The 17,660-nt window shown below is 34.4% G+C and overlaps 1 protein-coding gene across 1 annotated transcript; it reads right to left on the reverse strand.

The window, feature by feature from the left end:
- Positions 1–239: 239 nt before the first annotated feature.
- LOC127831480 (probable oxidoreductase PXDNL) lies at positions 240–6,905 on the reverse strand. The gene is made up of 6 exons (XM_052356462.1): positions 6,767–6,905; positions 3,281–3,604; positions 1,632–1,922; positions 1,105–1,431; positions 594–646; positions 240–296 (listed from the first exon to the last, which is right to left on the reverse strand). The coding sequence occupies exons 1-6, from the start codon at positions 6,846–6,848 to the stop codon at positions 240–242; spliced, it is 1,134 nt and encodes a 377-aa protein (XP_052212422.1). The 5' UTR covers positions 6,849–6,905.
- Between the last annotated feature and the right edge of the window lie 10,755 nt (positions 6,906–17,660).

Raw genomic sequence — 17,660 nt, forward strand, 5'->3', positions numbered from 1 at the left:
AATGTCTTTTTCAATAAAATGCATTTACTTTTTTTAAAGCACAACAAGACCATCAGATTGTTATAAAAATGTGTTCAGACAATTTTACGACGTTGTCAGTGCTTTACTTGTTTATTTATTTAATACAAACGATTGAAATTAACTAAATGGGATCTCAACATAAAAGTATATTCAATTCCGTGTATAAAAATGTATGTGTATAATATAAAATTCATATGAATATTCACGATAAATTTAATTTATGTGATATTAAATGGAAAAAGTTTGTGAAGCTTGGAGTTGGTCACAAAGAAAATCTACAAATAACAATAAGCTTTTTAATATTATATAGAAATACCTGTCATCGAGGACGATAGTGTTGTGAATGATACCACGGATGATGGAGCGCTTCGACCTAGAGAATTCTCAGCATACATACGAACTGAGTAAACAGATGAAGAATTCAGCATTGTCAATGTAGTAGATAGTCTCGTGGAATTTGTGGATATGTCCAGTAAAAGGCGTTCCGTCCATCCAGAATTAGACTCTTTCATACCAATTATAAATCTGGGAAATATATGATTTCCGGAGGCATACTTCCACGATAGTGTTACTGAATTCGCTCCAATAATTGTTTTGGCAAGTTCCTCTGGGATAACCGGTAATGCTAAATAAGAAATGTGTTATATTCTAGTATGTACATGGTCGGTGAAATGCATGAGATAGCCTTTATTATAAACAATTAATCAGTACAGATAATCTGGCAATTTATAATTATTGTAATGATTAATACTATTATGATTATCATCTCTATAATTACTAATATAATGAGCATCGTTTTATTAATGTACTGATAATAATAACTATCGTCATTTCTATCTTAATGCTGCCGATAATGTTTGTGAAAACAATGATGATGATGATGATGATGATGATGATGATGATGACGATGATGATGATGATGATGATGATGATGATGATGATGATGATGATGATGATGATGATGATGATGATGATGATGATGATGATGATGATGATGATGATGATGATGATGATGATGATGATGATGATGATGATGATGATGATGATGATGATGATGATGATGGGTTTACAAAAAACGCTTACACACTATGATCAGTTTCGATCGCTGAGGAGAGGTAAACACTGGTCCAACATTGGAAGCCGTGCAGTATATACTCATTTCATTATCTAGTCTCTTTGCTTGATATTTCAAAAAGCTCTTAACGGAGAATTCTGCCATTGCTGTAGTGTTATATTCATTAAGTGTAATGTCATCTTCGATGATTTCTTTTGTCCCGCCGTCCTTGTACCAGTGAATTATTGCAGGAGGTTTTCCTGGCGAGCTCTGGCATTCAAAGGTCGATGTATCGTTTTCTTTCAGGACAGCATTCTGAGCATTTGACCCAACAAGTGCAACCTGCGTTATTGGAACTGCAAGCATAATCGTTCACACATATTCTTGTTAAAAGAATTAGCACAATAATTATCATGTAAAATACACATATCGTATACAATAAAAATAAACATGATACGAGTACACGCATATGTAACTCTAAGAATACGATTTCAATTCACTTCCGGTATTACAGGCATTATCTTTCATATTTATAATACATATAGGAAACATTTACCATCAATATGAAGGAAAATTGCAGCCGCCTGATGTGTTGTTAGTGTTCCACCTGATGACGACAACATCACGTTCCTTGCTAAGCATGTGACATTCCCTTCGTGTAAAGGTTTAATCTCAGGAATAACAAGTTCCTCGCCAATAGCTGAGCCTCCCGAATATGTCCATGTAAATGATGGGTGAGGATTGCCGTTACTGGTACATCGAAGAACGAATTGTGTTCCGGAAAGAGCGTGTATAGCAACATCTACATTCGTTCCGTTGAAGTGAAATATTGGAATTGTTGGTCCATCTACAATTGTTAGGACAGAATGATGGTTCCTCATATAACAATCGGAACAGTCTTATCAATTCTTAGACTAGAAATTATATTTCTAGAAATTGACGCTCCACCACCTACTACTACTACTACTACTAAATTTCTACTACAACTAGTAGTACTACTACTACTACTACTACTACGACGACGACGACTACTACGACGACTACGACGACTACGACTACTACTACGACTACTACTACGACACAACGACGAAGACTACTTCGACTACGACGAGGACGACGACTACTACTACTACGGCGACTACGACGACGGCGACGACTACTACGACTACGACGGCTTCGGCGACTACGACGACTACTACTACGACGACTACTACTACTACGACTACGACTACTACTACTACTACTACTACTACGACGACTACGACTACTACTACTACTACGGCGACCACGACGACTACGACGACGACTACTACTACTACGACTACTAGGACGACGACTACTACTACTTCCACTACTACGACTACGACGACTACTACGACTACGACTACTACGACTACGAGACTACGACGACGACGACGAGACGACGACGACTACGACGACGACTACGACGACGACGAGGACTACGACGACACTACTACGACTACTCCTATTACTACTACGACCACTACTTACTACTGCTACGACTACTACTACTCCGATTACTACTAAGACGACTATTACTACTACTACACTACGACTCTACTATCCTACTAACGACTACACTACTTACTACTACTACTACTACTACTGCTCTATTACTACTACTACTGCTACTACTACTACCTTACACTACTACTACTACTACTACTACTACTATACTACTACTACCTACTACTGGCTTCTACTATACTACTACTACTACGATCCCTACTTCTATTACTACTACTACTACTACTACTGCTACTACTACTACTACTACTACTACTACTACTACTACTACTACTATTACTACTACTACTACTACTACTACTACTACTACTACTACTACTACTACTACTACTACTACTACTACTATAACTACTACTACTATTACTACTACTACCACTACTACTACTACTATTTCTTCTACTACTACCACTACTACTTCTGCTACTAAAACTGCTGCAACCACTACTACTACTACTTCTACGACCACTACTACTACTACGACTTCTACAACAACTACTATTACTCAGAATAATAATACAAATACAACTAATTATGATTATTATAGACTTATTGATAATCTAGCATAACTACATCTTTTATTAATGATTCGCTTACGACTAAAATTAAATGTTATACAAACATTTCGAGAGCATAAAATGTTATTTTAATTCGTCTTACACAGTAAATTAATCAATGGCCTTATATTCGAAGTCACAGATGGTCCACCGTTATTACCGCTACAGTATAGCCGCATTCCAAGGTCGGATTTCAAAGGGGTAAATATCAGAGTGCTTATTGTTATATTTACGCCTGTTGTTGATGTCGACGAGAAAGCTGTTATATTGATACCATCAGCGACATCATCTGTAGTGTTGTCCTTGAACCAGTAAATGGACGGATTTGGCCTTCCGAAGTCACTTGTGCATTTGAACGTCGTAGGTTGATTTACAATTAGCGATACCGGATCAAAAGTTGGGGATAGTTGGAGGTGACCTATTGGAACTGAAACAATAAGAAATTTGATAAAGCAATTGTATAACAATGTATCGTTCAATTAATAACGAATATTGTTTAAACACGTCAATACCACTGGTTTTGTGTGATATAAACTTCGTAAAACATTGCGATTTCAATGGTAAGAAACAGTAAAAAAAACACGGACAATTAGTTTTGTCTTTATTTAAAAGAAAGTACGCAAGAGACAAAATGCGTAGTGATTTCTAAGCTTATTAAAAGTAAATACAAACAATACAAACAGCAATAATAAAACAACCATGCCTGAGGAAATAAATCAACAAAACTCGCGTTTATTTTTAAATTGATATATCAAAGAATGGTCCGCTCCAACCTGTTGGCTGAGCTTAATGTTTTCATTTTTCCACCATTCCATTTTATGTGTATTACATCTATTCTCTTTGTAAAATTGATTGTCCGAAATTTAAGCTATTTTTATTCTGATTAAGCAGATGCTATGAGTAATGGAACAATTATCATCAATATTTTTGAAGACAACATATTGCTTAATAAGTCAGTCTAGAATGATAATAAGGTTTTAAAGGATCAGAAATAAAAACGATGAATAGTTTACCACGGATTTATATTATAACGTATTTTAGCTAGTGATAAAGCGTGCTTTTTGGATTCACATAATAAAACCGTATCAATAGTCTTGTTAAAATCAAATGATCGTGAGCAAACATTATTGCACAAATAATTAACCTTTCTTAACAAACAAGGTATCTTTCCATTTATGATTATATTAAATGTACCTATCAATAGCACTTCTGTACGTGAAACGTTCACAGTTTTTTGAGAGGCGCACATATAAAATCCGGTATCGTCCTCTTGGAACCCGTTTATAACAATGTCCCTTTTATTTGTAGCAAATGATACGCGTGTTTTAATAGGATTTACAGTATCACTTTCCTCATAGTTAAATAATGTTAACAGTCCATAAGTATCTACAGGTGGACCTCTCCACGAAGGTCTAACAACATTCAAAGAGCACAGCACAGTAACTGTAGTGTTCAAAGCGGCGTAGATGGTCGCGTTTACTGTTGACATTATGTAAGTTAGTTAAACTCATTAAATAATAAACCAACACTCCCTTAACAGTGCTTTGTAAATAAATCCAAAATATTTGATTACAAAATATTTTATTTTTGTTTTTCAAAGATATTAAATAACACATTTAAAAAACCAAATCAAGTCTCAAACCCAGTTTTTAACAAAATTTAAATGAATACTAAACTACAAAGCACCGCTTTCAAAACGTGGCCTAAAGAACTTTGTTACAAGCGCATCTGTTGTTGATGTGTATCGAAAAAGGAAGATAAATACCTCAAAAGTCACTCGTAAGCCTTACAAAATATCAAGGTTTAAACTCGCTTTAAATCTTTAAAACTTCTGTCTTAAATTCTTTAACAGTTAGGGCGAAATTTGTAAACACGGTGTCGAAGTAAACAACAAAATCAATACATGAAATAATTACCTTGGTTTAAACCTTTTGTTATTATTATAATGAAAATTTAAGCATGGCATGTGAAATAAATTCATACAATACTCGATAAGAAAACAAGTTATTGCAAACTTATATGAATTCTTCTCCATATGTGTCCTCAGAGCGTTTAAGAAGTTAGCACATGTAACGATTTAAGGCAAATGATAAAACTTTTAAACATTGAAGTGTTAGCGAAGTGAAGACTTTTTTTATATATGTGAAAGATATAGCATGAAGAGTGTTTACGCCGAGTGGGAAGACGGGGAACAATAACGGGAAGACGCTCGACATCAAATATGGTGGGCTGTTACCAGTTTATTTATATGAGAAGCGTTTTGACAACACAATATATCGTTGAACCCTACAAATAATTGTATATTTGCTCAGTGTTAAGGTATTCGCATCCAGAGAGTAGGTTATTCGTTGTAAGAGGGTACATAGTATCTCCAAACAGATTGTTCCGGACATGTTTGTGGTGATGACAAAGTAGAAGGAAATGGTTTGCAGTTTCAATTTCTCCACATATGCAAAGAGTACTGTCTACTAGTGATCTTCAAAATAGGTCATTATTTATTATCTTTATTATTAAATGATTACCTTATTCAGCCGAAATTAATATTAGGTTTCAGATGATGCGTAATTTGTGTAAAATCGGTTGATTTCATGTACATGTAGATGATGTTAACATGTAGAAATATTACGTGGCGTGATTGTTTTCATTTAAGCTTTTTTAAATGCGAAAAGCAAACATATTTACAACATTTCAACACTATTACTTATTTCTTGCATCGAAACAACACTTACGTTCCATTATCATTTTAAATCGTCATCGCATAGCACTTCGCATGGCAGATAAATAACAATAAAACATGTCATCTTCCAGCTTTAATAAAGTAAAATAGAAGTGTTGAATGTATTCGTAAATAATTATACACAAACAGTATATACTCAGTAAGAATGTATCGTTTTTTTTTATATCTACCAAAAGTGATATTGATACTTGAAAATGTGTTCCGCTACTGAATATAGTGCTTCAAAATCTACGTAAACACTTACCAAAAGCGAAAAGCGAAAAGCGAAATGCATTTAACATACGTAGCATCCAGTGCAAATTTATACGTTCCTTCTTGCTCAGTTGTAAAAGGTCCTAAATGTAATTTTAGAAAACCAGCATTTATATTCCCGCCTTGTGCCAAGAAACAATTATTGAAGACCGGTCCTGCAAGAATAGTTCCTCCAACATATACCACAACAAACATAGAGTAGTTTGAAGGAGTGTGCAGAGACACCGATCCATCATTTGTTATATCAGCCGCGTAGGTCAAGACTGGTGAGGAGCCAAGTCTAACAAAGTTTGTCTCGGTTGTTTTGCATGTACAAACTAGTTCTGAAATTAAACAGAGTCTTTATTTTACATGTTTTAAATATTAATGAGAATCTATATACATTATATATATATAAAACACTGTAAAAGGTAAAATGTTATGTGTTTCTTTTTCTTATAATCTTACAATCATCGGAGTCAATTCTCGTTCTAAATAGGCCGCGTGAACGATAATTCTGTTACATAGTTAGAACTTATAACAATGGTTACGCAAAACGTATCTGTCAAGAAATTATTTGTGTAGTTTGCCGTTTCTCAAAGTCCTTAAAATTACACTTACATGGTACGTAGAAAATACCGCATACCGCAATGAAAATGGTCGATCCACTGTACACATCCCATAATTCTGTTTTCTTGATCATCTATTTAAAACCTATTTAAAAGCTAAACAAACTCGACCGAAATGAGACTTCATGTGTGTATTTATAACTCGATTAAATATTGCCTCTTTATCTTGTTGATCGAGTGTCGAATACGAACGCGTGAAGTGTGTATGCTACGCTAGCAATTTGAGCTTCGTAACCATACTTGTACAATTTACTTATGCTTTTCTTAACTCGTTTTGCTGTATTTGATAAACTTTTCCGTACATGAAAACAATAAATTGCATAACATTAAAATGTGATGAAGTTTGTAACATTTTAGCCGCAAATTATTGCCTTGATCCAATAAATTAAATGAATAGCCATGGCGAGACAATAATTGTATTCACTTTTAACGCAATGATGGCATTATCGTTTCTTGATAAAATAACATCAGTAACGTACATTTGTCACTTGTAAAATTGCATCATGGTTTGGCGCAAACGTGTGCGATATGTTGCTCGAAGAAACATCATAAGATTTGAGCACATCTCATATTTTTTTCGAATTTTAATTTTAATAATTTAATTTCATGTGTCTGCATTTCACCGTAGTTTTTCATTTCAGTAACTGTCTTGAATGAGAACCTAACATTACTTGTATACATTACTTGTATTTATGCGTAGATGTATGAAAAAAGTAATCGTGTAACCGTCATAATCACTCATGTCCGTTGTCTTTAAAAAAACACACTGAGAAATAAGAAACGTGAAAGTATGTTAATTGTTACCTTTAATTTGTTATCAGTATAAGTATTGGCCTTTAAGATATTGCCAGTGCATCACACCTTTCTTGATAAGTTGACACTTCAGTCAGTTAACACATGCTTTCCAAACAATGTCATTGAAGTTATAATAAACTGATTGTCAGACTAAGTTTGATGAGATAAGCGCAAAGGTAAACTGGTGTGCATTATGCATAATATTTTGCACAGAAAGTGAGACAATGCAAATGTCATAGAATGTACCTTGAACATTGATGGTGATATTGTTGCTGAATGTCGAAACCCCGGCAACGCTAACGCTACACTGCCACCTGTCTCCATCCTGCGACCGGTTTACGCGCAAGATAGTCAGAGTTGTCAGAGTAGCATTGACGCATGCGTATTCGAATCCTTCAGGTAGTGGCGATGGATCAGACGTACACTTGCCTTCCAAAACCCCTGTCCATAGAGTACTGCCAAATCCATTTCTTAGCCAAGCTGTTGGGACTGCTCTTGGAAGGATACACGTTAGAGTCACTGAACTGTTTTCAGCAACCATCACCTTGTCTGTCACTAGATTTGGGTTCTGAGTCGTTACTACAAATACGTACAATAAGTTAGAAATCCTTGTTGCTAAAACACAAAGTGAATTAAAATGATAAAAAACGGTTTGGTCCTTAAAAATGGACACATAGAGCAAAAAAGAAACAATCCACTTTTTCTCAAACATGTCTTATTTGTATAAAAGAGTGAATGTGTTAAACGATAAACAAAACGATACGAACTGTGTGTATAACAATTAGAACAGGTTCTTGGCTCACGTCATGTTTGAATGTGAATTTCACCAATAACCATGTTCAACATAAATTGCATCAGTTTTGAGCATATTCTTAATGGCTCTCTGAGTATATGCCGTCGATTTCAGTTTAACTAATACTAAAACGAAGTTGACACCGAGATGGTCATATATTTACACTGTATATGGTCATATATTTTACACTGTATATAAATTGTATGATTGCCAGTATTTTCAGACGTAATTCCATATATTAAACAAATGTTGTGAGACTAATTCCTTAAATTAATATTTCAGTACATGATTTTGCAAAACGTATTAAAAACGAAAATATAAAATATAACTGTCACCAAGAATACAATTACATAAATGTATCAACATTTTTGAGGAAATACCAATTAAATATATTTTAATATGGAGTTTTTTTCAAGCGTTGCAATCAGCTAGTTGTTTCAGTATCATTGGCCGGTAATACGGAATAATATAACAAAAATAATATTTTCTTTTAAATAAGTAATTAATTTATGATTGCTCCACTCGCATCTCTTTGTTTTAGAAACGCTTAGAATAACATGTATTTGAATAATTAAAAAGGTTGTGTCCGAGAAATATTTGTGTAGTAAATTAAAAGAAGGCAGTTTGTGTAGGCTTGCAATCTCTTTCAAACTAAATTAGACACCTAAAATAAAATTCTGTGAAATTGTATGAAACTGTTTAAATGAATTAAATAAGATGACACTTTTAAAGGACAAACATTTACCGAAAAAGAGCTAATATGCATCGTTAAAATAATGTTTGAATAATTGAGAAATATTTTCAATATGCCCCTTTAACGTCTAACGTTATCTAACACTGTCAAGTTATAAAGCGCTGCTTTGATTGTTCTGTGCAATGGAAGGTTGGTAGTCAGTGAGGAACACACAAGGGTAGTTAAAACCTGTGAAAATAATGTATTGGTGTCAATGCAAAATGGTAGCATCTGTCCTGCTATTTACGCGAACTTAACTTGCTTGTACACTGGAACAATGAATGTCCTTGTAGCTTTTAAAGTGAAAAACAAATCATCATGACAAGGGATACCTCCTTAAATGTCCATGTCGGGCACATTCTGTTTGCTAGCTATGTGTTAATCATAGTTCCGAAATTAACCCATTTTTGCCTAGTGTCTAGAAAAAAGGCCTTGGAAAACAGCGTAGACCCAAATGAGACGCCGCATGATGCGGTGTCTCATCAGGGTCTGCGCTGTTTGCTGAATAGAATTTCTGTACGAAATATTCTGAAAAAAATATAGAAATAAATATACTATACATCCCTTATTTTGGAAATAAATTGATCCAATTTAGAAGGATGGGAGAGTCCACTTGGCATAAATGGGTTAAATGCAAATGCATGCACAATTTTCTCACATGTTTGATAGAGAATCCAAAATATTAACCAATATACCGTGTTAACCACATGCGCATTCATTTTGTTTACAATTGTGTACAAACTTTAACACATAATTTTTTAACTTGATACATGTGGGATGTCGGCATGTATCGAATATCTTTTAAACCGAGTGAATACAGGGAACTTAATTTGAACTGGCTTGCAGCTTAGTACGGAAGCCCTGGAGTGACATTTTTTGTTACTTGTTACGAGTTATTTGTTATTAACAAATTTTCTATATCGAGCCTTGTAATCAGCTTGCTTCTGAAGTAGCAACCGTTTTTATCTATTCATTTTAGTATGACTCTGGTCATTCTGTCTGTAGTTTATTTATCATCGGCTGTTCAAATTCTGGAAAATGGGCCTCGGCCAGTGGCTGAACGGAATCATTAAACTTTACTGTATAATTACCTTACTCAAGTGTTGGATCATGGTGCCTTGTATGCAGTTTCTAGGTACGCTCAAGATGTTTACAATGTGAAGATGTTTAAATGTGGTGCATGTTTATTTTTAGAGATTATCACATAGTTGAGTGCAAGCGTATCCAAGAGGCTGAGAAACTGTACAGTGCTGCTGCTTAAAACTAAAAGCGTGGCAAATGCTATATTCATTAAGCTGTTGCTATATACATCTACAGTTTTATGCGTAGAGGGCGTTGTTCCGTAAAATATTCCACTTTTTGGAAATGGTTTCACCAGAAATGAACTTATTAAAATATACTTTATGGAAGGACAAAAATACATGAAAATAGTCCTTTTTTTGCAGAGCTAGTAATAGCCATATAGTTGTGCAGAGCTAGTAAGAGCGATATAATTTTACAGAGCATGTAAGAGTGATATAATTTGTCAGAGCTCGTAAGCGCGTTATAATTTTGCAGAGCGAGTAAAAGCGATACAATTTTGCAGAGCTAGTGAAAGCGATATTTCGCAAAGCATTTTTAGCAAGTGCATTATAATTTGCAGCGCTAGTAAGTGCGATATAATTTTGCAAAGCTAGGAATAGATATATAATAACTCCGAGCTAGAAAGCCCGATGTAATTTTGCATAGCTAGTAAGCGCGATATATTTTTGCACAGCTAGTAACAGCGATACAACTTTTTAGCGCTAGCTTAAGCAATACAATTTTGCAGCGCTAATAAGCGTGATAAAATATTAAAGCGCGATACAATGTTGCAGCGCAAGTGACAGTGCGATATTATTTTGCAGAGCTAGTAAGCGCGTTATTATTTTGCAGAGCTAATAAGAGCCATATTATTTTGCAGAGCTAGTAAGAGCGATATAATTTTACAGAGCAAGTAAGAGTGATATAATTTGTCAGAGCTACTAAGCGCGTAATAATTTTTCGGGGCTAGTAAAAGCGATAGAATTTTGCAGAGCTAGTGAAAGCGATATATAATTTTGCAGAGCTAGCAAGCGCGTTATAATTTTGCAGCGCTAGTAAGAACGAAACAATTTTGCAGCGCTAGTAATAGCAAAGTAGTTTTGCAGAGCTTTTTGCAAGAATTTTGCAGAGCTAGTGAAAGCGATATATAATTTTGCAGAGCTAGTTAGCCCGATATAGTTTTGCAATGCTAGTGAGCGCCATATAATTTTGAAGCTTGTGATAGCAATACAATTGTGCATCGCTTATAACAGCGATATTTTTTAGCAACGCTAGTAAGCGTGAAATAATTGTAAAATGCTAGTAAGCGCGTTATAATTTCACAGGCCTAGTAAGCAAAATGTAATTTTACAGCGCCAGTAAGCGCGATTTAGTTTTGCAGAGCAAATAAACACGATAAAATTGTGCAAAACTAGTAAGCGCGATATAATTTTGAAATGCTAGTAAGCGCGATAAAATTGTGCAATACTAGTAAGCAATACTAGTATAAATTATAATTTTGCAGTGCTCGTAAGAATGACACTGAAGTTCGCTGTGCCTAAATGTAATTTAATGCAATAAAAGAATATGTATATACAAATAGTGCCCAGTGCTCCTGGTTACAGCTAATAAAAGCAAAATAAAAAAAATAAAATAAATAAGAGCTTTTTCCTTGCCAAGTTTATTATGCTAAAACTTTTAAGATGTAAAGTAAGATAATTGGACAGAAAACTTAAGGGGATATATTCAACTTACAAAGAATATTAGTAAAGCATCATCTCAACTTTACCGGAATTAACAGCATAATAGGCGATGCAACAACCATGGTCCGTGACCTTCTTTTCAAACCAACATTACGGATCTCTTAAACACGATTGTTTGTCCGGATATACGCACACAATATACTTTATCATAATTGTTTTGCTTTTTAAATAAAATCAAAGATAGAAAAATGAAACGTTAGTACAACAAAGGTGTATAAAACACGAGGAACTGAAGTGGTTCGGATATTGTTGTACTGATGTTGCAAAATAAATGCACAGCCTCATTGTGAACAATGTCAACAAGCATTTGTAGACGCAAAAAGGATTCAAATTGATTATCGATATTTGTGTTTGACCTCGAGTTTGTTTATTTAACACTTAACAACAAGAACATTATTACTAAGCTAAAAACAAAACACTTGTGAAAATTCTTATATGTGATTTCCAAAAACAGGACACATAGTTATCTGTATATGTGTATTTAATATACCGTAACTATTTATAATAAACATCGACTTAGAGTAAGCGTAGGATGGGGCTTATTATATTATACAAGAACCAAGTATATAATATTCAACAATCTGTTTTGACCGATAAACAAATATATGTTATACGTGCATTTTATTTTCTTTCTTAGATGCTTCGCATTGACCGTTCGAAGGCAGAGACCCAAATTGTATCTGTTTGTATGTGTTGCGTGTTTGTTTGTTTTTATGCAGTTTCTAGTCATTCTGTGCTGTATCACACGGTTTAAGTGACATTTCACAGATCGTGTATTTTTTAAAGTTTGTCATTAAATGCTTTTATTTAATAAATGTAAACATCGAAACTAAAGAGTTCCAGTACAAAACAAAAGAACATTAATTACAGACAAACATGTAATCTTCATTTATGCTCGAACCACTGACCATTGCAGTAAAAGTCTAGAGCTTAAACCATTAGGCCATCTATGCTAACGTAGTACCATATGCATTTTAGACTTTATTTAAACAATCCTCGTTATATCACAAAATAGAGCTTGATAAGTTTTATGTTTTTAAATCGCCACAATATGCATATGATGGGAAATTTTGAGCATGGTAATGTTCAGTATTTCTCAATTCTAAATTTCTCAATTCTGTCAATCAAAACGTGAAACGGTCCTTTTCAGAGATATATCGTGTGCCCTGTGTAATAATATAGTAATGCTTATCTTCTGCTGAAGTTTATATGGATACTTTCTAATAACTAATTTTGCAGTTGGAAGTGCTTAGTTTCGAGATTCAGTATATCTTGTCAATGAATCTCAGCTGCTATTTTAGTGCAACCTGATTGCAAGAAACATGGTTTCATACGCGGATGTAAATCAGTTCAAATCCTGATGATTTTTATTGTTGTGATAAATTCCGGAAATAATCCTTAAATAAATATTGATAAAAGAGTGTTTGATTGCGTGAAGTGACATTTATCTTCATCTTATTTCCTAAAATACGAGGGGTGTACAGGACACTTGAGAGTGAAGTAAACTAGATCTCGGACAGAGTCCGTAGGACACTGATAGCCCCAAATTCAACTTTTGTCGAATAAAATATGATTAAAGTGCACGGCGTCGCTGTTCTTCGAAAACTGCATAAGTCAAATTTGGCGCAAATTGTTATTTGTTTTTATACGAACGGCGGGTTCACGGGTCTTTTTCTGCGAAAATACTGGATTTCATATCCAATTGGAAGACATAATTATGTGCACGTGAAAAAATCCTGAACACTCATTGGTGCACTAATTGTTTCTGCAAAAACTGCGTAAGTCAATTTTTCCAACTTTTCAAAAAACATTTTTAAAATATTTTTTGAAGTTTTACAATACTATATTAATTTAGATAGTCTTAGTCAAAATGGGCATACTTTTTATTTATGAAAATATAAAAGCCTGTAGTTGTTATTTTAATTCTAAAAATGGACTTACGCAGTTTTCTCTTTAATATTTGGTTCCTTTTTTAGACTATCTAAATTATTATATTTTACACATTTGTTTTTTGCCTATTGAAAAGTTGTAAAAATTTACTTACGCGGTTTTCAAAGAACAGCGACGACGGGTTCACTTGCTTGTTGATATATATCTGTACAGTTTTGTCACTCTTACATCAATACTTTTGGAGGAAACAATTTGAAAAAAAAGGAATGACAAAGTCATTTTAGCTAGTACTCTCTCATTTTTCAAATCCATTTATCAGAATGTTATTTTCTTAACGAGGATTTTGTGACGTCGTTCATTCAGAATACCATTCGCTCGCTTTTCTGGCAGAACAAAGGTTTAAGACGAAGCGCATGTTCATTTAAATTCAAAATATGCCGTTCGCTCGATTTTCTGGAAGAACACAGGTTTAACACGAAACTCGTGTGCATTTCAATTCAAAATATGCCGTTCGCTCGCTTTTATACCAAAACAAAGGTTTAATATGAAACTCATCAAAATAGAAATAGTGTTGAAGTAATTTTGCATGTATTCTAAAATCTGACACCTCCCACAGATTGATAATATTTACAGCATGTCAAAGAGGAGAAAAATATGAAATAGCGTTTTTTTCAAGATGAATCGTGAATTAAGAGGTGCGCGAAAATATTTTTTTCGTGTGATTTTTTTTTCTTTTTTTTTAATTTAATCGAAGCAAACTGTTGGGTTTGCGTACTTTGGGAGAGTCGATTGGTTTTTTTTTTTAAACAAACACTCTTTAAGAATGGCCTATTGTTTAACGTGTATCACTTATTTACATTTCCCACAGTTTATGTTATTAAGTTAATCGCAAATATGTACATCTAATACAGTGAACAAATTACAGTCCGTCTCACATTATGTCACGGTAGCATATTTTGGTATATTTTTGAATAGCTTTCCAAGCCGTCCGGTAAGTTGACGCAATAGAGAACAATCTTAAACGGGATGTATTGTGTTTGTTTTACGGACTGCATGCACACTTTTTAACTCTCGTCATATAGTGGAACCGTGTTAAACTTATTTCTCTAAATAATCTCCTTGGTGTCAAAGGGTAGGTGAGGCACTGTTCTATGTGACGTGAATTCGATTCAGAAGAAGATTTTCAACATGCCCTCAGACTTAACCCATTTATGCCTAGCGTCCAGAAAAAAGGTCTTGGCAAACAGCGTAGACCCAGATGAGACGCCGCATGATGCGGCGTCTCATCAGGGTATGCGCTGTTTGCTCAAATGAATTTCTGTAAGAAATATTCTAAATGTAGAAATAAATATGCTAGACATCCCTAACTTTGGATATAAATAAATCCGATTTAGAAGGATGGGAGAGTCCACTAGGCATAAATGGGTTAAGAGGGACAGTGTTTTGTATAAGCGGTCCGGTTAGCTCACTCGGCAGAGCACGCGCCTTGTTTGCGAAGAAGGGATGGCGAGCCGGGCTAAAGTCCTTGACTGGCCGCACACTTTTCAAGTCCCGACGAATAAATGTCCTTTAAATATGCTTAAGAACGTATAACCATCCCAGTTTGAACAGACATCACCACAAAATATTGTAGGTAGTTTGGCCAAATTTCTTTTCATTACTTTCATTTTACGATACGCGTTATTTTCCACTTAAATAAGGGTGTTTGCTGACAGAAATCTTCCACGTCTGTTTGCAACATATCTACCTTTATATGTGAAATGCAGCAAAAATGAATCTCATATCAACTTGATATGCACAAACAATTTAGGAATGGCAACACGAATTAGAGTCGGTCGTGTTAGTGGAAACAAACAATATTTTGTAGGTCTAACTGTAAAATTAAGGGTTGAGAAAAAAGACAACTCGCTGTTAGATGATGCAAAAGTGTATTATAGTTCGTCTTAATATGTTACAGAATCGTGTTTAAATCACGGCATACAAAACGATGTACGAAACAAATAACTTATGATAGTATTTGTGGAAGAAGCTTGATTTATATGCACCAACACAATTTAATCATCATCACAAGAAATACCTCCTTAAATGTCCATGTCGGGCACATTCTGTTTACTAGCTACGTGTTAATCATGGTTCCGAAACAAAATGCACTTACATGACAATTACCTCACCTGTTTGATAGAGAATCCAAAATATGAACAAATATCCCGTGTTAAACACATACGCATTCATTTTGTTTACAATGGTGTACAAACGTAAACACTGAATATTTTAACTTGATGAACGTGGGTTGTCTGCATGTATCGAATATCTTTTAAACGACAAGAAGCTTAATTTGAACTGGCTAACAGCTTAGTACGGAAGCCCTTGAGGGACATTTTGTGTTACTTGTAAGGAGTTTTTTGTTATTAACAAATTTGCTAGATCGAGGTTTGTAATCAGCTTGCTTCTGAAGTAGTCACAGTTTTTATCTTTTCATTTTAGTGTGATTCTGGTTATTCTGTTTGTAGTTTATTTATCATCGGCTGGTAAAATTCTGGAAATTGGTCTCGGCCAGTGGCTGAACGAAATCATTAAAATTTACTGTATAATTACCTTACTCAAGTGCTGGATCATGGTTACTTGTATGCAGTTTCAAGGTACGCTCAAGATGTTTAAAATGTGAATATATTTTAATGGGATGCATGTTTATTTTCAGAGATTATCACATAGTTGAGTGCAAGCGTATCCAAGAGGCTATTAAACTGTACAGTGCTGCTGGTTAAAACTAAAAGCACGGCACATGCTATATTCATCAAGCTGTTGATATGCACATCTACAGTTTTATGTGTAGATGGCGTAGTTCCGTCAAAAATTCCACATTCTGGAAATGTTCTCACCAGAAATGAACTAATTAAAATATACTTTATGGAAGGACTAAACTACATGGAAATAGTCCTTTTTTGCAGAGCTAGCAAAAGCGATACAATTGTGCAGAGCTAGTAAAAGCGATATAATTTTGCAGAGCTATTAAGCGCGTTATAATTTTACAGCGCTAGTAAGTGCGATATTATTTTGTAAAGCTAGGAATAAGGATATCATTTTTCAGAGCTAGAAAGCCCGATGTTATTTTGCATAGCTAGTAAGCGCGTTATAATTTTGCACAGCTAGTAACAGCGATACAATTTTGCAGCGCTAGCTAAAGCAAAACAATTTTGCAGAGCTAATAAGCGCGATAAAATATTGAAGCACAAGTTAGCGCGATATAATTTGCAGCGATTTTGAAAGCACGATATAATTTAATTTTGCAGAGCTAGTAAGAGCGATATAATTTTACAGAGCAAGTAAGAGTGATATAATTTTTCAGAGCTAGTAAGTGCGTAATAATTTTGCAGAGGTAAAAGCAATAGAATTTTGCAGAGCTAGTGAATGCGATATATAATTTTGCAAAGCTAGCATGCTAGTAATGATTTTGCAGCGCTTGTAAGAGCGGAATAATTTTGAAGCGCTAGAGATAGCAATATAATTTTGCAGCGCTAGTTAGCGCATTATAATTTTGCACTGCTAGTAAGCCCGATATAATTTTGCAGTGCTAGTGAAAGCAAATACAGTTGTGCATCGCTTATAACAGCGATATTATTTTGCAGCGCTAGTAAGCGTGATATAATTTTACAATGCTAGTAAGCGCGTTATAATTTCACAGGCCTAGTAAGCAAAATGTAATTTTGCAGCGCCAGTAAGCGCGATTTAATTTTGCAGAGCAAATGAACACGATATAATTGTGCAAAACTAGTAAGCGCGATATAATTTTGAAATGCTAGTAAGCGCGATAAAATTGTGCAATACTAGTAAGCAATACTAGTATAAATAGTAATTGTGCAGTGCTCGTAAG

This window comes from Dreissena polymorpha, chromosome 5, assembly GCF_020536995.1.
Source record: "Dreissena polymorpha isolate Duluth1 chromosome 5, UMN_Dpol_1.0, whole genome shotgun sequence".
Lineage (NCBI taxonomy): Eukaryota > Metazoa > Mollusca > Bivalvia > Myida > Dreissenidae > Dreissena > Dreissena polymorpha.

Bases quoted from the DNA above. Each gene is read 5' to 3' on its own strand.
- LOC127831480 (XM_052356462.1), bottom strand. From the start codon at position 6,848: ATGATCAAGAAAACAGAATTATGGGATGTGTACAGTGGATCGACCATT. The intron at 647-1,104 runs GTAAGCGTTTTT...TTTCTTATTTAG, and splicing joins ATCGAAACTGATCATAGTGT to CATTACCGGTTATCCCAGAG. The intron at 297-593 runs GTAACACTATCG...TGTTATTTGTAG, and splicing joins CAATTATTGGAGCGAATTCA to ATTTTCTTTGTGACCAACTC.